Source organism: Zingiber officinale, chromosome 3B (genome assembly GCF_018446385.1).
Source record: "Zingiber officinale cultivar Zhangliang chromosome 3B, Zo_v1.1, whole genome shotgun sequence".
NCBI lineage: Eukaryota > Viridiplantae > Streptophyta > Magnoliopsida > Zingiberales > Zingiberaceae > Zingiber > Zingiber officinale.
The window spans coordinates 75,877,384-75,905,265 of NC_055991.1; the positions used below are offsets into that span (position 1 = coordinate 75,877,384).

A 27,882-nucleotide genomic window follows, 5' to 3' on the forward strand; every position below is an offset into this window, starting at 1 on the left:
GACGTCAGTTTTCTCCCAAATCCGCCGTCCAAAACCTCCCGCGCGGCGGAACCCCAAACGACCAACCGATCGCCGTCCCCGCTCTTCCATCTTCCGACCACGACGACGACAACGACGCCGCGGAGCAAGGGACGGAGAGGAAGAGGTGGAGGAGGAGGAAGGCGTGGACAACTCCGGAGATGAGAACGAGGAACCAATCCAAATCCGCCGAACCACCGCCAGGTTTGCTCCCCCTAACCCTATCCGCTCTCTCGACTCTGATCTCGCGCTGCGAAGCCCCTCATTTTTTATTCCTCTACATAGCTCCAGTCGATTCGGAAGCAGGAACTAGCACCGGCAGTAAACCAAAGCGCAGAAGAGGTTCAACTGTTCTCCTGCTGTTGCTCTTCTCCGGCAAGGTTTTGATTTCTTTGAAAAAAAAGGTGTCTTTTTTTATTTTCTGCAATTTCTAGTTTCTGGTTCCGCGGATTCCAAAATCACGAAGCGATCGAAAAAGGCGACTTCTGATGCACTTGTGGGCGGGAAACAACCGCACGAAACTGGGACCTCCGATGCGGAGCGTGAAGAAAAGGTAAGTTCGTTCCTTCTTTTACTTCCTGTCTTAGAAATGGCAAAAAACATAGAACATGTGTTAGCTTTGGTGAACTTTAATCGCATTTATTGTTCCCAGAGCTAGATCTTTTTAAAGAGTTTCGATTGATGCAAACAAGACTAGTTGTTATATCCATATTCTATATGTAAAAAAATGCCAAAATAGCTTCTCTGTTTTCCCCCGATTTTATCATTCACCACGAGGTCAGCTTATAGCCGGGAATTGACCCCATTGTAGTAAAACTGCCACCTCTAGCCAATTGGGCACCCCTGTGGGGACATGGATTTTATCATTCACACATGCATGTGTGTTTGCTCCAAATTTTTAGTTATTAATTACTTCATTGTTTATTCTTTTATGGATTTTCTATCTGTTATCATGTGACAAGTCCAGGTGAATTTGTTGATTTTTTCAACAAATTGCAAATGATCACAGAGATTATTTTTCTAATAAAATAGTTCCAATGGTCATTTGTTTATTTTTTTAGTTAATTCTCTCAGGTAAAGGTATTGGTTGGGAAGAATAGTGAAGGAAAAGATGCAAAAGAAAATGCCAATGAAATTGAATTGAAGGGCTGTGATACCAGAAATGATAAAGCAAGCACATCAATAGCAAGTGAAAATGTGGGAGATGATGCAAATGAATTAGTCTGGGAAGAGGGCAGAGTTCCTGTTTCAGAGAACAAAGGAGGTTATTCATATGATGCTGGTAGGGAGCTGACTATTGAATTCACAGATACACCATCATCTTCTGGAAAGAAGCTTCCTAGAAGATTTTCTGCTAAAGATAAGGTGAATATCAGCCATAGTTAGGTTGACAGTCAAAGATATGCTGCTATTCAATGTTTTTTTTTTCTCCTTTCCTTCATCAAACCATTACTTTATACAACAAACATTTTTTCAGGAACTAGCTGAGCTTGTTCACAAAGTTCATTTGCTATGTCTACTTGCAAGAGGGAGGATTGTTGACGATGTGTGTAATGATCCTTTGATTCAGGTACTCGGATCATGCCCGTGCAGTTTTACTTCTACTTTGTTCTTTTCCTTTCTACGAGGGCCAATTTTAAGATCCTATTTTTGAGGGCCAATTGTAAGATCCTATTTTTGACATTCGGACTAGATAAAATCACCAATTACATTGAAAATAAACTTGCTTGGTTTATGTTATATCCAGATGATATTGTATTGATTGATGAGGGTGGAAAGATATTAAATTTGAAGCTTAAATTGTGGAGAAAAAGTATGGAAATGAAAGGAAGTGAAGTAGAACTAAAATTGAATATATTAGTTTCAATAATAAAAAAGAATTGAGAGAATAATGAAGATGGTGAATATGAAATTCCAAGATTTTTAGATATCTTGGAATATGATTTTATGAAATGTAATTCATTGCTGACTGTAGTCAAACTTTGTTTATAGTAGACAGATGCCCTCTTAAGCCTATATTGTTTGTGCAGGCTTCCTTACTTTCACTCTTACCACCCAGCTTGCTGGCAGTAGGAGAGATTCAGAAGCTGACAGCCAACGGGTTATACTACCTTGTGAATTGGGTAACAAAGACACAAATGTAAATAGCTTGTATGGTACATTTAATATTCTTAGAATCATGCCCTTTTCTGCAGTTCCGGGACAATTTCCAAGTAAGAAGTCACAATACTGATAGGGGCTCTTTTAAAGAAAATCTTGCTTTTGCCCTTCAAACTCATGAGGGGACAGCTGAAGAGGTATTATTTGTTTGAATCAATCTTATTTTATATTCTTTGCTAAACTGCACGTTGTGTTTTAAAGGATCTGTTCTTGTGAATTTAAAGTGTTGCATTTTTATGTGGTCTGATACGGTCATGCTTGCTATTGCTAAGATACATCTCTTTTGGATTGTTGAAGTAGTTTCTCTTATCTTTTGCATTAGTTCATGACAAGTGTGACATTTTCTGTTATGGTGTTTGTCACACAGTATGTTTGCGTAATGCTATGGTAGCATTGATGAATCACCTCTGCACATATTCAAGAATTTAGCAACCTTGCTTAGAAAATATCTATTGTTATCTCAACCAGAGATAAGAACTATAATGCAGGTATGTTGACTTGAAGTTGAAAACTAGTGTTCAGCAGTGTAGAACTAGCTTAGAAATCATCAAGCTGTGTGGCTCATTGGTAATTTGAAGAGGTTAGAGGCTAGACGATTTGAAGAATGGAGGTAAAGGTGGACTGCTGATGGGAAGAACCTGATTCATAAAAATGACAAACAGAACTACTACCTCTTTGCATAATTTAAATCTTTAGCTTCATAAATTCAAGATGTTATCCCAACATCCTTAATGAGGTAAAATAACAGTTGGCAAGAGAGTTTAAGACTTCAAGTGCCATAGAATAGTCGGGTTAAATTATCAGATTGGCCAGGTTCATGCATGAGGGATTGACACTTGCAAAGTGACATAGAAATTTTTTTTAGCGGGCTCACATTGACCAAACTGGTTAAACAGGTCATCATACTGGGGAAAAAAATCCATTTCGAATTTAATGTAGAGCTATACAAGTTGTTCACGCATGGCTAAAGTGGACAAATTGTTCATCATATTATGGGGAATAATTCTTTTCTCTCTGATCTTTGTATTGACAGTAGCAGAGCTATCTAATCACGCGAGTATAACAGACACATTAAAGATTTGATAGGTAATGAATAATTGAAGATGCTAAATAGATGTAACATATCCTTCATTATGTTTAGAGCCGTCAATTTGGGTTGGACCCGCCCCGCCAAACAATTTAAGCGGGTTGGGTTGACATTTTATCAACCCAAGTCCGCCACAGGCCGACTTGCCTAGGCTCGCGACCCTCGTGGGTCGACCCGCGATGGGCTTGGGTTGGTCCGCGGATTGAGAAACACATGTAAGCTAAGTTTTTTGCCAATTTATTATCTTTCTTTGTTATAATTTTGAAATAAAAATAGTACTTTTCATCCCACATAACTACTCATCTGTGTTCATTTATATTTAAAATACATGTTTATGGATACATTTGGTTGATGAAACATTTCCAAAGTAAAAAGTTGAAAATATAAAATATTTTTTAATTTTTTTTTAAAAAAATTGATGGGCCCACGGGTTGGCCCGTCAAACCAGCAACCCGCTTTAGATTGGGTTGGGTTAGAAATTTCCCAACCCGTCAAGTTGACGGGTTGGCCCGCCCCACCCCGCCAAATGGTTGGCCCGTCATGGGCTGACTCGCCCTGCCAAATGGCCCGTCACGGGCAGACCCGCCTCGCCATGGGTTGGCCCGTTTGACAGCTCTAATTATGTTGGTCTCTTGCGGCCGGCAAGAGGGGGGTAAATTGCCTTGCACAATAAAAACAAACACCTTTCTCGACTTTGGAAATAATAAACCACTTGTACAAAAGAATTAAGAAACTAATTAAAAAGAGAAAGAAGAGGTAGATCTTTTACTTGGTTTGCAATCAGGGATTGTTAGTCCAAGACATTGAAAACTCACTATCAAATCTCCTTCAGGCAAAGAAACCTCTTACAACAGTTAAAGCACTCGATTACACAACTAAACAAAAATAGAATCATTTACAAGTGTTGTGTTTAACTACTTAGATCAGGGTTGTATTTATAGTACTGATTCGGATGCTTGGGTGTTGATAGAATTTTATCCACGACGCAACAGATCGTAACAAGTGGCGTTTCGATAAGTTTTCTGGTCCGCCTGGACTAGGTCCGGGTGCCCGGACCGGGCTGAGCCAGCTTTCAACCAGGGCGCGGTCCGGGTGCCCTGGTTGGTCCTGGTGGTCCGGGTGCGCGGACTAGGTCCGGGCACCAGACTAGAGTCAACTCTGTGTTGACTTTTTGTTCGGGTCTTTCGCTCCGGCTCCGCTCGCTTGGGTGATTTCGACCATCCAGAATAGGGCTCATAGGAATCCATTTTCTGGCCTTCTTGAGCAACCTTCCGCTCCGACTTCTCGTCCCTCGGAACCGCCGCGCGCTTCCTTCTCGTTCGCCAGCGTACTCTTCCGCAGTGCCTCGTTCCTCGGACGCACTAAGCCCGTCGACTCTCTCCCGCGCCGTCCTTCTCGTTAACTGTATTTTTCGCTCGACTTCTTGTGCTCCTTAATTCCTGTACACTCAAACACAGGGCATCAAAACATAACAGGACCTAACTTAACTTGGTTGATCACATCAAAACTATCACGGGATACTTACAATATCTCCCTTTTTTAATGTGAGCAACCCAAGTTAAGTTAGGGTTGACTAAAAACAAATACAAGGAAAACAGCAAGTATAAATTTTGCAAAAAAAATGTGCAAAAATGAAGATGTTATCCTCCCCCTAGATTTAACCTCTACTTCTCCCCCTTTGATCACATTAAAAATAGGGGTATTCCATGAAAGTAACTTGAAATAATTTAAAACAAAGTCTAGTGGATAAAAATGCAGTGACTAGTATCCAGAAAAATCAACAAGTTTAATATCGAAAATCTAGATTTTTACTATTTATAAACAATTTTTGGAAAAACTAATTTTAGAATTATGTTTAATTGTTCAAAAAATTTTGAAAATTTATGCAACAGAAAAACAGATATATCCAAAGTTGTGATAAAATTTTCATGAAATTATGGATTTGATTTAAGCAATAATAATTTATCTTCGAAAAAAAGGTTGAATTTTCAAAAAAATGTTTAAAAATAGTTTCCAGGCTCGAAATAATCGTGACAAATTTTTTGAAAATGTAATAGAGCAAGTATTTTTACATAAAAATTATTTTTCGAAAATTGAACGAAAATTGAATTTTTAATATTTAAAATATGATTTTTTTAGAAAAAATCATAGAAAAATAATACAATGGTCAAAAAATTCGAAATTTTTTCTTTGATTGATAACATGATGAGAGTTCACAGAAAAATGAAGTTTGCAAAAATTACTTTGAGATTTTTTTTTAAAATTGAAAATATAATTTTTGTTAAAAAAATTCATAAAAAATAATTTAACAGTTAGAATAATTTAAAAATTTTCCTACAAATAAGTGATGAAATTCTCTTTCTCGAAAAAATTAAATTCTAATTAATTTTTAATAGAAATCATGCAAAGCAATTTATTTAGTGAATTCTAAGAAAACAATAAAAATTAAATCAATTAAAAGTATGACATGTATGAAAATTTAATTTAAGCACGATTTTGGAATCCAATATAGGTTCCTTCTAACTTGGTGAATAAAAAATTTCCTAGGGATATATTTTGGTTACAATTTTCTAATTTGGCCCTTGTGATATCTAAAATTTCAATTGAGTCCTTGAAAATTTTTAAAATTTGAAAGAATAACATTCGAATATGCAGAATTTTTCAATTTTTGTATTTGTTCTTTTAAATTTTTATTTTCTAATTTTAGTTTGTCGAAATCTTCTAATCGACAAGATGTTGCTAAGGTTCCTTTTAATTCATTATTTTCTTTTAATAATTTTTTATTATCTATTTCTAATTTACAGAACTCCGCCCATGATGACCAGTCATGGCCGGTCCCAAGCCCGGATAAAGGAGGAGGGTTGCGTTAGGTTGCCAGCCAGCGTCAAACTATGGCAAAATTTCATGAATGAATCCATTAAATTTATGTTCAGGATTGTCTTTTAAGTCTCGGCAAGGACCGCTACATCTCCAGAACTCGGGTGTAGTGATAAATATGCAAGAGTTCGCGTTACAGGGTCCGACTGTAACGTCTCAGCAAGGACCGCTACATCTCCATGAGAACTTGGGTGTAGTGTTAAATAGGCAAGAGTTCTCACACCATAGGTTAGATAAGAACAAATATGATAGGAAAACTAATAATCTAAGATTTGGAACATGGAATATAGGAACTCTCACTGGTAAATCAATGGAGGTAGTAGATATGATGATTAGGAGAAAAATTAATATTTTATGTGTACAAGAGACAAAATGGACAGGTGAGAAGGCAAAGATGATAGAGAACTCGGGTTTTAAGTTATGGTACACTGGAAAAAGTAAAACAAGAAATGGAGTGGGTATTATTGTAGATAGTTTGTTAAAGGATGAAGTTGTAGGAGTAGTTAGAAAAGGGGATAGAATTATAACTCTTAAGATAATAGTGGCGAAAGAAACTATGAACATAATTAGCGTATATGCACCACAAGTAGGATTAGATGAAGCTACCAAATTAAGGTTTTGGGAGGACTTAGATGAAATATTACAAAATATTCCACCAAATGAAAGGATTTTAATAGGAGGTGATTTAAATGGGCATGTCGGAGTGAAAAATGAGGAATATGAGAGAGTACATGGGAGTTATGGGTTTGGAACGAGAAATGAGGAAGGGAAAACTATATTAGATTTTGCGATAGCATATGACCTTATATTAGCTAATACGTTTTTTAAGAAAAGAGAAGAACACTTAGTCACATTCAAAAGTGGGAATAATAAATCGCAAATTGACTTTCTTATGGTTAGGAAGAAGGATAGAAAGATTTGTAAAGATTGCAAAGTCATCCCTGGAGAAAGCTTAACTACCCAACATAGGATAGTAGTGTTGGATATACGCCTCAAACATAGTATCAATAGAAAGAAAATATATACAATTCCTAGAATTACGTGGTGGAAGTTAAAGGATGGGAAGCAACATATATATAAAGAGAAGGTAGAAGTACAAGCATTAGGTGAAATATACGATGACTCTAATACACATGGGATAAGATGGTATCAAAGTTGAAAATAGTAGCTAAGAGTGTTCTCGGTGAGTCAAAGGGGCATGCACCGCTAAGTAAAGAATCTTGGTGGTGGAATGAGAAAATACAAGAGAAAGTGAAGGAAAAACGAATAGCTTATAAGGAATTATATATTTATAAAAACGAGGAAAACTTAAAAAAATATACAATAGCGAAGAAAGAAGCTAAGAAAGTAGTGAGTGAAGCAAAAAATGAAATTTTTGAACGGTTATATCAAAAATTGGATACAAAAGAAGGGGAAAGAGATATTTATAGAATAGCTAAAGTGAGAGAAAGGAAAACAAGAGATCTGAGCCAAATAAAATGTATTAAAGATGAATGTAATATAGTATTAGTAAATGATGGAGTAATAAAAGAGCGGTGGTAGAGGTATTTTCATCAACTTTTTAATGAAGGTTTAGATGACCAACTTAACTTAGTTAATTTAATTAGGTCAAATGAGCATAGAAATTTTAATTTTAATTTGAACTTCGTCATGATGAACTTTCATGAGATACACAATCGAAAAGCCGTTGGACTAGATGATATTAGATAGAGGTATGGAAGTGCTAGGGAAACAAGGTATTGAATGGCTTACAAAATTATTTAACATGATATTGAAAGCGAAAAAATGCCGATCAATGGAGGATAAGTACTCTGGTTCCCTTATATAAGAATAAGGGAGACGTCAAAATTGTGCAAACTATAGGGTATTAAACTAATGAGTCATACTATGAAACTTTGGGAAAAAGTAATGAAAAAGATTAAGGAAGGAGACCACAGTGACAGAAAATTAATTTGGGTTCATGCTTGGAAGGTCGACAATAGAAGCTATACATCTTCTTAGACAATTAATTGAAAAATATCGGGAGCAAAAACAAGATCTACACATGGTATTCATTGACTTAGAAAAAGCTTATGATAGAGTCCCAAGAGAAATTATATGGAGAATTTTAGAAAAGAGAGGTGTTAGCATAACATATATTGAACTAATTAAGGATATGTATGAGGATGTAACGACCAGAGTAAAGACTTCAGACGGAGTAACTGAAGCATTTCCAATAAAGATAGGGTTACATCAAGGATCAGTCCTAAGTCCCTATCTTTTTACACTAATTATGGACGAACTCACTGCGCACATTCAAGACACAGTACCGTGGTGCATGTTGTTTGCAGATGATATTATTTTGGTAGATGAGACACGTGAAGGAGTAAATGCTAAGCTAGAATCTTGGAGGGAAACACTAGAAGGGAAAGGTTTTAAGCTTAGTAGATTAAAGACAGAATATATGGAATTTAAGTTTAGCAATATTAGAAGTAATGAAACAATTGTTAAGATAGGAGAGGACGAGTTGCCCGGAACCGAGAGATTTAAATATTTAGGATCATTTTTACAAAATGATGGAGGGATTGAGAGAGATGTCTTACATAGAATACAAGCAGGATGGGTGAAATGGAGGGGAGCGTCGAGTGTTTTATGTGACCGTAAAGTACCTCTTAAACTTAAAGGTAAGTTCTATAAAACAGCAGTTAGACCTGCTATGTTATATGGAGCTGAATGTTGGGCTATGACTCGAGCACATGAGCAGAAGATGAGAGTTGCAGAGATGAGGATGTTAAGGTGGATGTGTGGACATACGAGGATGGACAAAATAAAAAATGAGAGCATTAGAGAGAAAGTAGGAGTTGCATCTATTGAGGAAAAACTCAGAGAGACACGTTTAAGATGGTACGGACATGTACTTAGACGACCAATAAATGCTCCAGTTAGGCGATGTGAAACTATGATAAACATGCATATAAAACGAGGAAGAGGAAGACCAAAAAAGACTTGGTTAGCAACAATAAAACAAGATAAAATTTATTTAAATATAGATGATGATATAATAGGAGATAGAGCTCAATGGCGTAAAAGGATTCATACAGCCGACCCCACTTAGTGGGAAAAGGCTTGGTTGTTGTTGTTGTTGTTGTTGTATTTCTAATTTACAGGAATTTTTTGATAAAATTTTAATAAATTTAAATAAATGGTCAGGAGGTAGAGACCGTACCTGACTTGCCTTGTCGATCTCTAATGCTCCCCCTGTAGAGTTGCTTTCTTCTGACGTTGCTCCCCCTTCTTCAATGCTTTCGATACTCATTTCAAATGAGCTCACTTCGTCTTCTTCTTCTTGGTGACTTGCCATCAGCGCAAGTTCGGCGTGGGTTTCGATCTCCGACTCTGACAACGTTTCATCCCACGTCGCCTTTAAGTTTTTGTGCTTTGTTTGGGTCAGCTTGTCCTTCTCCTTGTTCTTTAATTTTGGGTAGCTGTCTTTGACGTGCCCTTCTGCAGTGGTAGCATCTTACCTTTCTTTTCCTTCTTTTACCTTGCATTTGATTAAACCTATTAGCCTTAAATTTTTTTTGAATTTCCTTACCATGAACGTCGTTTCGTCATCGTCAAGGGATGTTTCAGACTCTGGTTCATCCATTTTTGCCTTCAAGGCAATGTTCTGTATCGTCTTCGTCTTTAGATTTGCATATCTAGATTCGTGAATTTCAAATGTTGAAAACAATTCCTCTAAATTACTTACCTCTAAGTCCCTAGAGATGAAATATGCATCTACTAGGGTTGATGATTCAAGAGTTCTAGGAATGCATTAAGCGCGTACCTTAGTGAATCTCGATTAGTTACTTTTTTTCCAAGATTCGTGAGTCCGGTGATAAGTTCTTTAATTCTTGAGTGAACGTGTGCGACGGTTTCACCTTCTTCTAATCAAAGGTTGCTGATCTAGTTCTGGAGCAGGTTCCGTCTTGCGAGTTTTTGCCTCCGAGGTCCCTTCGTATAGTTCTAGGAATTTCTCCCAAAACTCCTTAGCTGACTCGTAGGCTCTGATCCGGTTGACTTCTTGAGACGGTAAGACACTTAGCAGATGAAATTCTATCTTGTCGTTTGACGCGAAGTCGGCTTGCTCTTTTTTCGTGCATTGATGTTTTTCTTTGTCCTTTGGTGCTACAAAGTCATACGTCATTATTATTAATAATTCAAAGTCAGTTTTTAAAAATACCTCTATCTTTTTCTTCCAAATTGTGATCTCCCCCTTGAACTTAGGCGGGTAGATGCTCGGTTTGGCCATCATCTTATGTGCTTCGATCGACGGTTAATCCTTTAGAAGTGGTTGGGCTCTGATACCACTTGTTGGTCTCTTGCGACTTGCAAGAGGGGGGTGAATTGCCCTGCACAATAAAAACAAACACCTTTCTCGACTTTGAAAATAATAAACCACTTGTACAAAAGAATTAAGAACCTAATTAAAAAGAGAAAGAAGAGGTAGATCTTTTTTTTGGTCCAAGATGTTGAAAACTCACTATCAAATCTCTTCAAGCGAAGAAACTTCTTAAAAAGCACTCGATTACACAACTAAACAAAAAGAGAATCATTTACAAACAGTGTTTAACTACCGAGATCAGGGTTGTATTTATAGCACTGATCCGGGCTCCTGGAAGGGTTCTGGGTGCCTAGGTGTGGATAGAATTTTATCCATGACGCAACGGATCACAACTGGTGGCATTTCGATAAGTTTTCTGGTCCAGGCACCTAGACTAGGTCTGAGCGCTCGGACCGGGCTGAGCCAACTTTTGACCAAGGAGCAGTCCGAGGCACCCTGGCTGGCCCCGGTGGTCCAAGATCCTAGATCAAGTCCGGGCGCTCGAAGTCTGGGCGGCCGGATTAGAGACAACTTCGTGTTGACTTTTGGTTCGGGTCTTCTATTCCGGTTCCGCTCGTTTGGGTGATTTCAACCATCCGGAATAGGGCTCACCCGAATTCATTTTTCGGCCTTCTCAAGCAACCTTCTGCTCCGACTTCTCATCCTTCGGAACCGCCACGTGCTACCTTCTCGTCTGCCAGCGTATTCTTTCGCAGCGCCTCATCCCTCGGACGTACCGAGCCCGTCGACTCTCTCCCAGTTGTCCTTCTCGCTAACTGTGTGTTTCGCTCGATCTCATATGCTCCTAAGTTCCTACACACTCAGACACAGGGCATCAAAATATAACAGGACTTAACTTGATTTGGTTGATCACATCGAAACTACCACAAGGTACTTACACATTATGATTTTACATGTTGTGATTGATTTCTTAATCCTTAAAAAAAGGCAGTCCGGTGCACGAAGCTCCCGCTATGCGGGGTCCCGAGGAAAGATCCATTGTACACAGCCTTACCCTGCTTTCTGCAAGAGGCTGTTTCCATATTCGAACCCGTGACCTTTTGGTCACAAAGCAACAACTTTACTGTTGCGCCAAGGATCCCCTTCAATTTCTTAATCCTTACCAGAAATAAATTTTATGCTAGCTTAAGCTACATGTTGTATGTTCCCTCATTTTCTTTGATCTTTTCATGGTTGCTATCTACTAATAAAAGAAAGTTTGGATTATTATTTGAATAGTTTGATTAATTGGTGATGCAGGTTGCTGCACTTTCAGTTGCCTTGTTCAGAGCTCTTGACCTAACAACTCGGTATGCGGACTTTGTATTAATCTAGCCAAGTAAATTTTTCAATTTTTCCATGTTACCATCTCATTCTTAATTAGTTTGGAGAGTTTTAGTATGTATCTTAAAGAGTGTTAGATCTTATCAAAGTTTAAATTTGACAGAGGTTTTGGATTTGACCTTGGTGAAGAAAAAGATGAAATCACCTTCTTTAAGCTATCCATCCTTCTCTAATCTCTAGTTTGACAGTAAATGATAAGATAAAATAATGTGATAATGGCATGAAGAATTCTAAGGTGAAGTTCATTTCTTTCAATTCTAAGGTGATTCATAAGATAGAGAGTATGTGCAGTTATTTGCAAATATATACAAGGATAGATTTACAGTGATGCTGTCAATATGTGTTGATTTATAAAATCATAAACAACTTTAATAAGAAATATATGGCCAATAAGTGTAAACTTATGAAATATTCTATTGAATAAGCACACAATATCTGTATTTCATCAAATAGTATATACATCAATGTTGAAATTTAAGCCTTTGGTACTTTTACTGAACTAATCTGGAGAAGCTGCTGCTAGGTGTTCATTTCGAACATGTGAAATGCAATGCATTTTCGTTGGATTATTATATCGAGTTATAGAAACATGTCTGAGGAGTGAGATTCTAGAATATGTTTGTAGTTTCGTAATTGAAATTTACAGGTTAACTTTTTCATATCATGTACCTGTACTTAAAATGTTTGAAACCAATCTGATGAAACTATCTCAAGCCTTTCTCTAAGGGTATCTATGAAGATTTAAGGTTGTAACTTGTTTAGTTCTTTTTTTGTCGGGCATGATCAGGATAGAGTTTAGACATTATTTTGTTAACAGAGAAAAGTTAGGAACCCCGGTACTGCGATTCTTTTTGTCTGAACTTGATAGCAGATTAGTTATAACGAATGGGTATGCTTAAGCATCTTTCTCTGTTAGGCAACTTGCTGTAGGTATTAAAGAGATATGTTTTTCATTCAGGTTTGTATCCGTACTTGATGTAGCCTCTCTTAAGCCAGATACCGATATGATTGGAATTACAAAACAAGATACAGGGTCCTTGGATATTAAAATATCCTCTCCTTCAACCTCAGTCTTAGTGCCTCATCAAATTGATGTTCCATCTGATGTTAAATCGCTGGATAAGACAAATGATCACATTGATCTTGCATCAACCAGTAGAGCATGCAATGACCAATTGAATTCTTGTGCCACAAATTTGGCTCAAGTATCAAAAAGAAAAGGTGATATGGAGTTCGTGTTGGAGCTTGAAAGGGCCATTTCAGCTACTGCGGCAGCTGTTCCAGATGACAAGGTAGATTCTAAGTCCGATGAGTTGCCTGATTGTTCAGTGGCACCAACTACTTCTGTGAAAATGCTGAGGCAAAATAATGCTGTAGATTCCTCGGTTTCAAGGCATAGTAGTTCTGGCGCATTGTGGTCTAGAAGGACTGGACCTCCTTTGTATTGGGCAGAAGTCTACTGTAATGGAGAGTCTTCAACTGGAAGGTGGGTGCATGTTGATGCTGCAAATGCTGTAATTGATGGTTCTGAAAAGGTAGAATCTGCAGCTGCTGCTTCCCGAAAGCCATTAAGATATGTTGTCGCTTTTGCTGGAAAAGGTGCTAAAGATGTGACACGCAGGTGTGACCATTATTTTCTTCCCTAAGGCAAATTTCTTTTTTTCCCCTCCAAAAGCTATATTTTCTACTTGCTATGCCCTTCATGTCATTATTTAGGTTGAGAAAGGGAACATTCAAATGGAGAAATTTAACCATGGTTTAAAATGTTAGTCAGACCGGCACCGTGTTTCTAGGCCATATCTCTGGATATGCCACTAGATACAAATCTTTCTATTACTTTTTCAATCGTGTTTGTTGATAATGTCCTAGACCAACAAGTTGTTGGAACCATATTATAAGATAGAGTCCAAAACCTATAGTTAACCGTATAATTTGCTCTTTCAAAAGTCACCTTTCCAGTCAGTCTAATTATCATGATTTATAATATATTTTGTTAACTTCGTACGATATTGAATTCTCATGCATAGGTCAAGAGAGAGTCTTTTTTTTACTTATATTTTCTTTTTCATCTATGGAACTCTGCATTGCAGTGGTTTTGTTCTTTGTGGTTTGTACTTTCACTTTTGTGTTTGTTCCTGTGATATTGTAGTGAAAATTATGAACATGAATAGCTGATCAAAATGTTTACAGTATAAGAATTCAACCCTTTAATGTGTTTGATTTACTATTAGAATCAGTTGATTCGTAATCAATTTGACCAGTGATCTAGTTTGCCTTCATCTACAGTCATCATTCTTGTTTTCATGAGAGGCTGACTTGCAACATAGTTAGAAAGTCATGGTTAGCCGAAAATTTTGGTTTTATGGAAGTGTACATATTTATAGTTTAACAAGATTATATTTATACATCTTTTTTTAGCAAATACCAGTTTATATCCCACTATACTTTTTGTCGATAATAACCTTGTTTCATTACTTTCAGGTATTGCATGCACTGGTACAAGATTGCTCCCAAAAGAATAAGTTCAGATTGGTGGGATTCAGTGGTAGCTCCACTGAAGACATTGGAATCGGCTGTAACCGGAAGTGTGGTTCAGTTGGAGCAATTACAAGCGACCTCCATTGAAAGTGAAAATGATCCAGACAGATCGACAAACAAAGTCTCAAAGATTGAAGCTTCAGTTGACTTCCATGGGAGTGCTTCAAGGGCTTCTCTTGAAGATATGGAGCTTGCAACCAGAGCTTTAACCGAGCCTCTTCCTACCAATCAACTGGTAAAACTGCAGCTGAAACCTTTCTTTCGCTAATAGCTGGCTTGTCAAACTAATCTTTTTCAATTTAGGCATACAAGAATCACCACCTTTATGCTATCGAAAAGTGGCTGACTAAGACTCAAGTCCTTCATCCAAAGGGTCCGATTTTGGGTTATTGTTCAGGCCATCCAGTTTACCCTCGATCATGTGTTAAGACCCTCCAAACAAAGCAGAAGTGGCTACGAGAGGGCCTGCAAGTCAGAGCTGGTGAAACTCCTGCAAAGGTCTGAACTTAAAACTTTTACTCAAACATCACCACGCCAGGATCCGGCTACCTTGTGAGCTTCCTTTTCACTCTTTCCTCCAGGTTCTTCGACGTTCAAAATATTCTGTCAGTGATCAAACATCTGAAATGGATGATTCTATCGAAATTTCTGGTCAGCCATCCACTGAGCTTTTCGGTATGTGGCAATTGGAACCCCTACAACTGCCTCATGCAGCAAATGGTATTGTGCCAAAGGTGATATTACCATTACTGAACTAACATTCATAATTGTTTTTTATTCTTTACATGAGTAGACTTATTCAGTAAACATCATTTGTTTCGACCATATTTTGTGTTGTTTTATTACTTCTCTCCTAGTTGTAAATCATAGTTGGTTACCAGATTTAGCGACATATTGGACCGGAACAATGAAAAAGATTTTAAGTGATTCTCATATGTTTCATGACTTGGTTGGAACGGTACATGTAATAGTATGATTTAAGTCACACTTCTCTCCTAAATCGATCTCGATTCTAGATGTTCAAGTTGATACTAACTCATGCTGACATGGATGTTTTTACACAGAATGAGAGGGGTCAAGTAGAAGTGTGGTCTGAGAAATGCCTACCTCCTGGCACTGTGCACCTGAGGCTTCCCAGATCGGCACCGGTTGCGAAGAGATTGGAGATTGATTTTGCACCTGCGATGGTTGGATTTGACTTCCGCAATGGTCGTTGTGTTCCTATGTTTGATGGGATTGTGGTTTGCAGCGAGTTCAAGAATGGTATCTTGGAGGTAAAGTTAATTTTGCACATCAAAAGAATTTTATTTGAGTAATTATTTATATAGTGTGAAGAGGAGACTTGGCGCAACGGTAAAGTTGTTGCCGAGTGTTCGGGAGGTCATGAGTTTGAGTCACAGAAGCAATCTCTTGCAATGCAGAATAAGATTACATACAATAGACTCAATATGGCTCGACCCTTTCTTGAGACCTACATTGATGGGAGTTTCATGCACCGAGTTGCCCTTTAATTATTTATATAGTATGTTTAGTGCATATATATATTGCTGCAAAAAAATCAAAAAAATTGAATTATCCCCATGGAATTGTGATTCGATCTTCATAAGAATTGTTATCGTATACTCTATGGAAGGGATATCAGTCGTCATTTATCCCACTATCCAAATACTAATGATCTCTTTCTTATTCAACCCTCCTAAACCTATATTTTATGCAAAGGAAAGTTGGATGGCCATTGTTGTCAAGGCGGACTAATCGAGCGGGTTTGTTGAGTTGGATAGTCTTATAGCCAAATTAAATGGGATGAATAGACTAGTTGGGCTTGACAAGTTCATTTGGTCAGATAGTCGTGCGTTATGACTCATTCCGTTAAATAGGTTAAGTGATAGTGGAATATTAGGGTATTTATTAGATTGTATGTATATAATTATATAGTTAATTATTATTAATACAAGCATTTATGGTAATGGATAGCTATATATTATAATTATACAATATGTTTTTTTTTAATCTATTTCATCGTGTTATTATCTATTCCATTCTATCAACCAAATGGACCCTAAAACCGCACACATTTCGCTAGCTTTCCATGAACAAGATGTTTGTTGCCACCTCCTTAGAGAGCCATGGGATCCCTCGACTACTCACATTTGGATGAAAATGGACTTTGAACCGTAGAACATAGCAACAAATTTTCCAAGGTCCTTACCGGGCTAGTTTGAACCTTGTTTTATTGATGCTTTGCTTCGAGCTAATTAACCGCTCCCTATTCATCGATGTCTTTACATCTATATCTTTATGTTAATTATTGCATCACTATTTCGTTCTTTATCTATTCCATTTAGTGAACCAAACTTCTCCTGTTTTTGAAGATGTAGCAATTTTGTCTACATTTTGTGTTCTCCTCTTGCTTGTATCATCAGGCATATGCGGAAGAAGAAGAGAGAAGAGAATCCGAAGAGAGAAAAAGGATCGAAAGCCAAGCTCTCTCGAGGTGGTTTCAGCTCCTCTCCTCCATCATCACAAGGCAAAAGTTGAAGAACTCCTACGTTGTGAACTCCTCGGCCCCTCCACATGTAGTTCAAGAAAATGTAAACACGGCATCAACCTCGACCTCAAAGTTTCCGGAACATGGATCTGTCGAGGTTTTGAGGCCCCTTGTGCCAGCCGGCCATGACCATGTCCATGTGTATCCGGCAGAGAACCAGAGCTTCGATGAGGAAACGATGGTACGGACCAAGAGGTGTCCATGTGGATTCTCTATTGAAGTTGAGGAGTTATAAGTTATCGTTTCTTGTTCAAGTTGGGATTTCATTAAACCTAAGCTTTTGATCAAGTTTGCACTTTGATCCATTTTACAGAAATTTTTATTTTGCCAGTGAAGTTCGTCTCCTTTTTTAATTTATTTTTGCAAAAATCTTATTTATTTCTAATTATTTGTTAATATTGATATTTAATTATAATTAATCCTAAATTGAATTGATTTAGTAAAATCTAAAATTAAATTAGGTTAATATTTTTTTCATACTGAAATTATAGATGTGTAATCTAATTTTTATTATTTGTATCGTTTTTTCTCGTCGTCTCAATCTTCATCGATTCTTCATCATTCTCTCCTCCCCCTCCTCTAATTTTTACTATAACTTTCTCTTTATTCATGATGTTATTATATCATATCGCATCAATTCATCTGTATCTCATCGATTCTTCGGAAAAAATCACTCATATCTATCCATCTATGATTACTAATAGTCCCCGAGCTACGGTGCCACGGTAATGTTGGGTCACCTCGAAGCTGGGGATGAATAGCTTGTCGCGTTTCGATGATGATGATTCGTAGAGGAATAGACTCGAAACAAGCTCCCAATGCTAATGCCAAGGATTTACTTGGTATCCACCTCAAGAGGAGGTGACTAATCCAAGGATCCATACACGACACACTCTCCACTATGAAAACAACTCCTCGAAAATAATCCGGAGGTGTTGAAACCTTTTACAACTCAAGAACAAGAAAATACAACTCAAAACAAGGAATCAAATGTAAATACAAATCGAAACACGGCTAACACTTTGAACCTTGAATCTTGAGAAATAGTTTAAGCGATCAACCTGATCGCTTAAGCTTCGAATAGAAACATTATGTTCAAACTAAAAGGCACCGTAAGTGATTACCCTAATCGCTTACGGTGTTCTAATCGATTACGCATGCTTTCTCGTGATTCTGAGCTTAAGCAATTAGCCTAATCGCTTAAGCTATGGTAATTGATTAGCCTAATCAATTACCGAACTCTAACTACCAAACCTAGGTCTAGGGTTCCCTTACCTAATATTCGGTCAACCTTAACTTGTCGGGACGGGACTCCTTATTGCTTAGCATCTGGTCTACCTTGACTTGCTGAGACTTTTTCACCAAGTGTCTAGTCAATCCTTTGACCCACTTGAATTTTTCTCCTTGCGCCAAGTGTCCGGTCAACTTTGACCCACTTGGACTTACCAACGTCATATGTCCGGCCAACCTTGACCCATCTGGACCTCGACATACCTGGCTTCACTCACCAGGACTTTCTTTCTGCCTAGCTTCACTCACTAGAGCTTTTGCCTGGCTTCACTCACCAGGACTTTCCTTCTGCCTAGCTTCACTCACTGGGACTTTCACCTGACTTTACTCACAAGGATTTTCCTTCTGCCTAGATTCGCTCACTAGGACTTTCACCTGACTTCACTCAGCAGGATTTCCTTCTGTCTAGCTTCACTCACTAGAGCTTTCATCTGACTTCACTCACCAGGATTTTTCTTCTGCCTAGCTTCCTCACTAGGGCTTTCACCTGACTCCACTCATCAAGATTTTCCTTCTGCCTAGGTTCACTCACAATGGCTTTCACCTGGCTTCACTCACCAAGATTTTTCATCTGTCTAGCTTCACTCACTAGGACTTTCTATCTGTCTGGCTTCACTCACCAGGACTTTCAATACTAAGTGTCTAGTCAATATTGACCCACTTGGATTTTCGTCTTCTGCCAACCTTCCCGTTGAACTTGCCCTTGCATAACCTCCAGTTAGGACTTTTCAATCAAGTATCCGGTCAACCTTGACCTACTTGACCAATCTCCACACATGAACAATTGCAACCGCAATCTCCATATATTATCAAACATCGAAACCCAAATATCAAGACTCAAACTTGAGTCAACTCAAGCTTAGTCAACCTGGTCAACCTTGACTCAGGAGATATTGCACCAACAATCTTCCCCTTTTTGATATTTGACAAAACATTTAAGTTAGGCTAATCTCATAGCCTTAACTTCTTCTTCATGTCAAAGCATGAATGAGGGTTTCCTTCATTCTCTCCCTTTCTTAAAGGATAAACTCTCCCTTTAGGTAATGAAGACCTAACTTAAACCTTACATTCTCCTCCTTTGGCACACATCAAAAACTCTCCCCCTGAAGAGTTATCCATATGTTGTTTACAACCTCACTTGTTGTTCACAATATCACAATGAAGGTCTTATACCCTTCATTGTCTTCAATGCTCATCCTTGAGTATTAACCTACTTCACAATTCTCATCTTAGAGCATTCATACTCAAATAATGAAGATATTCAATCTTCCATTGTTTTCCAATGTTCTTCCTTGAGTATTTACTATAACGAAGGTTTTACAACCTTCCATGGTTTCAAAAATGCTTTCATGTCTTTAAGGAGTAGCTCCCCCTTCAAAATATGCCTAAACTTCTGTCTTGCACCAACAATAACTTGGAGTTTCTAAACCTTTAGAAAATTCAAAATATAAAATTTTAAGGTGCAAGAATCAATATAAAATGTAAATCTCAACTTAAACCTTCAACTTAGTCTTCTTTAACCAAGTCAACCTTGTTTTCATCAAGAAAACTACCCTTAAATGATCATAAATGAATTTCTTAGGGTTTAGGATAGCTAACACGACTAAACATGACTTATTCAATTGAAATAAACTTGTTTAAGCTAAAATCAGGCTCTTAAATGCTTAAAGAAGGCTCTTAATTGTTTAAGACCAGCTATAATTGACTGAGGTTAAGTTTCAATCGATTCCCAAGTGTTAATCAATTGCTATAATCAATTAAGACCTTTAATCGATTACTCTAATTGATTCTGTAAGCCTTTGTGCTCACGGAACTCACCTTAATCAATTGTCGTAATTGATTACGGTGGGGTAATCAACTGCCCTAGTTGATTAAAATTTCTGATTTCTGAAATGGAATTCTGTCTGAATTTCAAAAATACCTCAATAAATCTACAAAATTCTAAAAGTCATGGAAATTCTTATAGGCATTATTTAAGGCATACACTTTCATGGAAAAATAGTTTTCTAAGAAAATACATCTTATTTTCAAAGATTGACACAAAGTTAGAAATTCTTGAAAACTTCAAAGTTTCTCTCAAGTTTGTATTTAACTCTTCAATAGTGATCACTATCAAAAAAATAGACTTCACCAAGGTTTTCCAAAGGTATTTTGAAATGATTTTCAAAATCAATTTCAACCATGTTCCTTAGACTAGATGCACATGACTTGTACATTAGCTTTTCTAATGATTGGATAACACATAACTATGTATTTTGATGAAACTAAGACTAAAATAGATGCATTAGATCAACATCTTGAGTCTTGTTCATTATCCTAATATCTCACTTGTATCTAATGTACACTAAAACACATACAAGTCAACTTATAGTCTTTGTGAGATGTAGACTTTGGTTTTATCCTAATCTAAGGGTTCATGCATATTTATCTAAGCATTGTAAACTTGATCATCCACCTAGGATGTCACTTGTTGATAAATTCTTTTACCACACTTATTGGTAAATGACATTGTCCTTAATTATAAGGAATTTAAAATGATGTATGACAACTTATGACATACATCAAAATGAATATTTTTCTAAAGAAAAATCATGTAGCTACATGATGTATGTATGACATGACATGGTATTTTTGTTGTATTTTTCATAATAAAATGAATGCGAAATATACTGTCATGACATATGATGAGCAAATAATCATGATAATTTCACATAAATAAATATACCTAGATTATCTATCTAAGTATCTCTAGATCTTTGCTAACTTAGAATTAATCCTAGATTACCCTCATTTTCCTAAGAAAATGTCAAAATCCCAACTTAGCATTTCTTTTACTTTTCCTTATTTGTGTCAATTTAAATTAAGTCCAATTCCTCAAGGTTGGGCACATTTCACTCTTCCAGAGAGTGATCAATTAATCCTTTTCATTTTCAAAGAGTAACAAAACTTTGAAAATTACTTCCAAATATCAATTTTTTCAAGGTTAAGTTAACTACCCTTCCAATTAAAATTGACACTTTCTATACTCATCTAAGGTATAGAGAATATACTCCTAATAACCCAAAACCTATTGGTACTCCTTGAGTGCTCTAGGTATTCACTAGGGATAACTTCCCTAGTTACCTTCTTAATGATCTTCCTAGGCTTCTTAGAGGCCTTGGTCGCTCCTCTCCTCTAGGTCAACTCTAGGGATAGCTTCCCTTGTGACCTTCTTAGTGACTTTGTTAGACTTCTTTGAAGCCTTAGTTATATTGGTCTTCTCAAAAATACTTCTAGGGATAACTTCTTTTGTATCTTTGACTTGACCCCTAGACCTAGGGTTAGTTCCATAACTATATAGAACTCTATAATAAGAAGGCACATCCTTCTTAGCTTTAAGTTTATACTCCAAACCTCTATGGTCATAGGATGACTCTTGCATTTCTAAACTTAGGTTGTGCTCTTTTTACCCCTTAAAGATATTTTTCATTCTTTTTAGGGTCTTTTCTAATTTACCAAGCCTTGTTCTCAAGGCTTGGTTTTCCATCCTTAAATCCTTAAATTTTGATTTTTCATTTGGTCCTTGAGCATTTCTATTTCTAAGCTTATATCTAAAATCCATAGAATTTTAGCCTACATTGTTATTTACCTTCCTGACCTTAAGTGAGGTGGTACTGACATGAAAAGCTACATATTTTTCTTTAATCCTATCATACCTTCTATTTTTATGATAAATAACATTGAAATGATATAAATTACTTTTAGCATGTTTTTTATCATTACTTAAAGGAGTTGGTTCAATAAACGATATCTTGGGTTTATGCTTAAGAGCTCCCCCTTGATTTGTGTTTCATCCTTTGACTTTGGCCGAAATCTTCCCCTTTGGGCATTGACTCCGGTAATGTCCATTTTGTTTATACAAGAAGCACACAATGTGCTCCTTGCTCTTGTGTAGCATAGAGCCGACCTCCTTGGGCTTCTCCTTGCCCTTTGATGTCACTTAGCTATTCTTCTTCGCCAATTTAGAATATTTACTCTTGTAATATCCTTTTTCCCTACACTTGAAACAAATGATATGATCTTTATTATTTACAATTGAAATCTATATACCTTTACTTGTAGGGTTGACACTTTCTCCATTTGATCCGGATGAAGAGACTTCTTCTTGATCCGGTATTGATGTTCCACACTCCTCCTCAATCCTTGAGGTGGAGGCTTCTCCATCTTCATCCTCTTGTACATGAAACAAAGAGTATGCTCCCTCTTTGCCTTTTTCATTGCACTCCTTTGAGGATGAAACTTCTTGGACTTCTTCTTCTTCCGGAGTCCTCTTCTTGTTGATCCAATGAGTTTTTCCCTCTTTGGATTTTTCTTGACTTGGTGTAGTGGAGGGTTCTTCATGGATCTTCGCCAACTTGCTCCAAAACTCCTTGGCGTCTTTGAATTCCCATATCTTGCTCAAGATGTTGTTAGGCAACAAATTGACCAATAGCTTGATCACTTTGTCATTGACCTCACATCTTTGAACTTGCTCCTTGCTCCATTGTTCTTCTTGATAATTTTGCCTTTGCTATCCTTTGGAATTTCAAAACCTTCTATTAGAGCAAACCATTGCTTTATCTCCATCATAAAGACATAAACAAAGTTTTCGATTCTTGATTTCCAAAAATCAAAACTTGTCATTATAAATGGTAGAGGCACCCTTGTGTCAAATCCGAGTCCGTCTCGGAATTCCATCTTGAAGTTGAGCCTTTGATGAAGTCTTTTACTTAATGAAATTTGGGCTTCAACTTCTTCTTCCTCTAGCTCGTTGCCCTTCCGACGATGAGTCCAGTAAAGAGCGGTTCACTCTGATACCACTTATTGGGTCACTTCGGAGCTAGAGGGAGGGGGTGAATAACTTGTCGTGCTTCGATGATGATGATTTGCAGCGGAATAGACTTGAAATAAGCTCCCAATGCTAACTAACACCAAGGATTTACTTTGTATCCACTTCAAGAAGAGATGACTAATCCAAGGATCCACACACGACACACTCTGCACTATGAAAACAACTCATTCTCGAAAACAATTCGGAGGTGAAGAAACCTCTTACAACTCAAGAACAAGAAAATACAACTCGAAACAAGGAATCAAATATAAATACAAATCGAAACATGACTAACACTTTGAACCTTGAATCCCTCAAGATTTTCTTGCTTTGAATGACTCTTGAAGCTTGGAAATGCAACAACACCTCAGCCCTAAACTTCCAAGAACTGGCGAAAAGATGGAGTGGAGAGATCTACTAAAACAACGCTTGAAAACCCTTTTCTAGGGTTACTGTTGGCACCTTAATCGATTAAGCATCCTCTTAAACGATTACCATGTCAGTAATATGCATAAACGACTATATTTTCAACCTTAATCGACTACCCTAATCGACTAGGCATTGCTGAATCGATTAGTCAGATTGATTCAGCAATATTCTATTCAATCACGAGAAATAATTTAAGCGATCAACCTGATCGTTTAAGCTTTGAACATAAACATTTTGTTCGAACCAAAAGGCATCATAAATGATTACCCTAATTGCTTACGGTGTCCTAATCGATTACATCAATCAATTACGTATGCTTTCTCGCGATTCCAAGCTTAAGCGATTAGCCTAATCGATTACCGAACCCTAACTACCAAACCTAAGTCTAGGGTTCCCTTACCAAATATTCAGTCAATCTTAACTTGTTGGGGCTCCTCATTGCTTAGCATCTGGTTAACCTTGACCTGTTGAGACTTCTTTACCAAGTGTCCGGTCAATCCTTTGACCACTTAGACTTTTCTCCTTGTGCCAAGTATCCGGTCAATCCTTTGACCCACTTGGACTTTTCTCCTTTTGCCAAGTATCCGGTCAATCCTTTGACCCACTTGGAATTTTCTCCTTGTGTCAAGTGTCCGGTCAACCTTGACCCACTTGGCTTACCAACGCCAGATGTCTAGTCAACCTTGACCCACCGGACCTCCACATGCCTAGCTTCACTCACTAGAACTTTTTTTCTGCCTAACTTCACTCACTAGGGCTTTCACTTGGCTTCACTCACCAGGACTTTCCTTCTGCCTAGCTTCACTTACTAGTGCTTTCACCTGACTTTCCTTTTGCTTAGCTTCACTCACTAGGGCTTTCACCTAACTTCACACACTAGGATTTTCCTTCTGCCTAGCTCCACTCACTAGAGCTTTCACCTAACTTCACTCACTAGGATTTTCCATCTGCCTAGCTTCACTCACCAGGGCTTTCTATCTGTCTAGCTTCACTCACCAAGACTTTCGATGTCCTGTGCTGCCGATTTAGACATTGACATCTTGTACTGCTGATTTTGACGTCGACACTCTTTTCTGTTGATTTTGGCGCCGACGCCCTGTATTGTCGATTTCGAAACCGACATCCTTTTCTGCTAATTTCGGCACTAACACCCTTGCGTTGCCGATTTCTATGATGACATCATTTTCTATTGATTTCGGCACTGACACCTTATGCTACCGATTTCTACGCCGATATCCTTTTCCGTTGATTTCAGCATCGACATCCTATGCTATCGATTTCTATGCTGACATCTTTTTCTGCCTCAGATTCTTCGTGTGACTACGGGTCATCCTAACACTAATTTTTGTAGATCGTACATATGTGTATCCTTACAATTTGATTATTTTGAGCATTATTCGTTTTGTCATAATGCCTGATCGTATAAATGCTTCATGAAAATATGATCCGTATATGTTGGAGTAGTTTCAACAAGCCCTTACTTCACAACCTCTACCATGTCAGCTTCCTCTCATATAGGTTTGTTATTGTCTTGTGTTTCGGGTATATCTTCATTCTTGTAGATTTTGAACTCTAGTGTCTCCCATCATAAGTCATCTAATTTATCATCTTTTGTTTCTTTTTATCTCAGTTCATCTATATCTATTGTGATTGCTGATGATACTCTTATGTTATTAGTAGGTGTTGGTTCAATTATTACATCTTGTTTATCTCTTACTGATGTTAACCTTATTTCTATTAGTCAATTATGTAAATCTAGATACCTAGTCTCTTTTTCTTCATCAAATTATTATGTTCAGGACTCGCAATCTTAGAGACTAATTGGGACACGCCGTAGGCAAGGAGGACTTTTTAGATCCACTCAAAGTACCAGAAGCTATAGCTTCGAGTGTGAATTTATCATTTTTTCATCTGAGTCGTTCATCTTCTGATTTTTATTTATGACACTCTTATTTAGATCACGTTTCAACATCTTGTTTGCAGTTTCTAGCTTCTACAAAAGTATTATGACCTTTAACAAGTTCTAATATTCCTAATTGTAGTGGTTGTAAACTGTCCAAATTTTTTACCTTACCATTTTCTAAAAGCCTTTCTTTTTCTTCTGCTCTATTTGATCTTATCCATTCTGATGTATAGGGATCTTCTCCTATTCTTACAAAAGGGGGGGCAAGGTATTATATTTCGTTTATTCATGATTGCACTCGTTACTCTTGGGTCTATCTTATATATGAAATACATGTTTGATTATCTTACCATTTTCAACAACTTTAGAGCTCTTGTAAAAACTCAACATTCTAGTATCATAAAGTGTTTTCGTTATGATTTGGGGGTGAATACACTTTGAATCATTTTCACATTTACTTGCTTCTGATGGTACTATTCATCAAACCTTGTGTACAGATACTCTTGAACAGAATTGTGTGGTTGAACGAAAACATAGGTAACTTGTTGAAATAGCCGTTCATTTTTATTGTCTGTCAGTGTTCCTAGTACCTTTTGGGGAAAAGCAATCCTTATTGTTGCTCACGTAATTAATAGAATTCCAACCTCATACAATTCATGCTTGTCACATTTTGAAAAATTATATGGGCATGCTCCTGTCTATTTCTCTTTGCATGTTTTTAGTTGTACTTACTTCGTCTTTCGTCCACATGTCAAGCGTAATAAGTTAGCCTCCTGGTTTAATCTTTATGTCTTTTTGGGTTATGACATCAGTAAAAAGGATATCGTTGTTTTGATCCCGTTAGTCAAAAATTATATTTCTCTCGTCATGTTGTTTTTTTTAGCATTCTCCATTCTTTTCTATTTTAACTAGTTCGCATAATATAATAAGGTCAGATCTTCTTTGGATTGATCCTTTCAATACTAACACTGAGGAAGCTTCACCCACAACTCTAACTAATAGCTCAACTGAATCTAGTACTTTAGTTCCTGAGATATCCACTCCACATATTCCTTCTTCTACCACTGTCCAATCATCTCCTAAGCTTGCAGATGATCCTTCTCTCCATCGTCGTTAATCCACTCATGTTCGTAAGTCTACTAAACTATCAGATTTTATTTACTCTTGTTATTCTCATTATATTCTTTTGCTTCATTTGTTGTATCTATTCATTATCTTTCTGAGCCTATATCATATAGAGAAGCTGTTTGTAATCCACTTTGGTAGAGTGTATGACTGAGGAACTAATTCTTTTGCATCAGACTCATACATGGAATTTGGTACCGTTGCCACTAGGAAAACACGTTATTAGTTCTCGTTGGGTATATAAGATCAAAACTAAATCTGATGGATCTATTGAACGATACAAAGCTCATATTGTTGTTAAAGGTTATTCTCAGGAGTATGACAGAGGAAACATTTGCTCTTGTTGTAAAAATGATGATTGTTCATATTCTGATTGTTGTAACTTCTGTTTGTCGATGGAGAAATATCTCAGATGGATATCAAGAATGCATTTCTAAATAGTGATCTTCATGAAGAAGTTTATATGACACCTCCTCCTAGTATTTCACACTAACTTGGTGAAGTTTACAGGCTTCATAAAGTTATGGTCTCAAACAAGCACCTCATGCTTAGTTTGAGAAGTTTTTTATAGTGATTACTTCATTTGATTTTCATCCTAGTAATCATGATTCACCATTGTTTGTTAGATATACGAGTGCAGGTTGTATTCTTTTATCATTATATGTTGATGACATGATTATTACTGGTGATGATTCTAATGGAATTGTTTCCTTGAAATCTGAGTTGGCTCGTAATTTTGCTATAAAAGTTTTGGGTATACTATGCTACTTTCTAGGTATTGAGGTCACTTATACTCCAAAAGGTTATCTTTTATCTCGGTCAAAGTATATATTTGATCTGTTTAAGCGTGCTCGTCTTACTGATAATAGAGTCGTTGATACTCCTATTGAGACTAATGCTCGATATTCTCCATATAATAGCTCACCTTTATCAAATCCTAGTTTATACAGAACTATTGTTGAAAGCTTAGTTTATCTTACTGGGACTCGTCAAGATATTGTGTATGTTATTCATGTGATTAGTCAATTTGTCGCTGCACTAACTACAGTTCATTGGGCTATTGTTCTTCGTATTCTCAGATATCTTCGGGGCACTCAATTTCAATGTCTTTTATTTCCTTCTACTTCATCTCTGGAGCTGCGTGCATACTCTGATGATGATTGAATTGGTGATCCTACAGATCGCAAATCTATCACTGATTTCTGCGTTTTTCTTGATGATTCCCTCATTTCTTAGAAGAGTAAGAAACAAATTGTTATTTCTAGATCTTCCATAGAAGCTGAGTATCGTGTCATGACCTCAACTACTTGTGAGATAGTTTAGTTGTGTTGGTTGCTTGCGGATGTGGGTATCTCTCTTTATTAACCTA

General features: G+C 37.1%; 1 protein-coding gene across 3 annotated transcripts; it reads left to right on the forward strand.

Moving 5' to 3' along the window:
- LOC122056570 (DNA repair protein RAD4-like) lies at positions 1–27,807 on the forward strand. Of its 3 annotated transcripts, none has more exons than XM_042618580.1 (14): positions 1–222; positions 304–360; positions 453–571; positions 1,093–1,383; positions 1,496–1,588; positions 2,049–2,141; positions 2,214–2,315; positions 11,748–11,797; positions 12,790–13,452; positions 14,313–14,604; positions 14,673–14,867; positions 14,951–15,103; positions 15,434–15,643; positions 27,593–27,807. In XM_042618580.1, the coding sequence occupies exons 1-14, from the start codon at positions 180–182 to the stop codon at positions 27,665–27,667; spliced, it is 2,436 nt and encodes an 811-aa protein (XP_042474514.1). In that variant the 5' UTR covers positions 1–179; the 3' UTR covers positions 27,668–27,807. The 3 variants fall into 3 exon arrangements, with proteins under 3 accessions (XP_042474514.1, XP_042474512.1, XP_042474513.1); XM_042618578.1 differs by lacking the exon at positions 27,593–27,807 and adding an exon at positions 16,793–17,302; XM_042618579.1 differs by lacking the exon at positions 27,593–27,807 and adding an exon at positions 16,793–17,302 and having other exon boundaries at positions 310–360.
- The last annotated feature ends 75 nt before the right edge of the window (positions 27,808–27,882 follow it).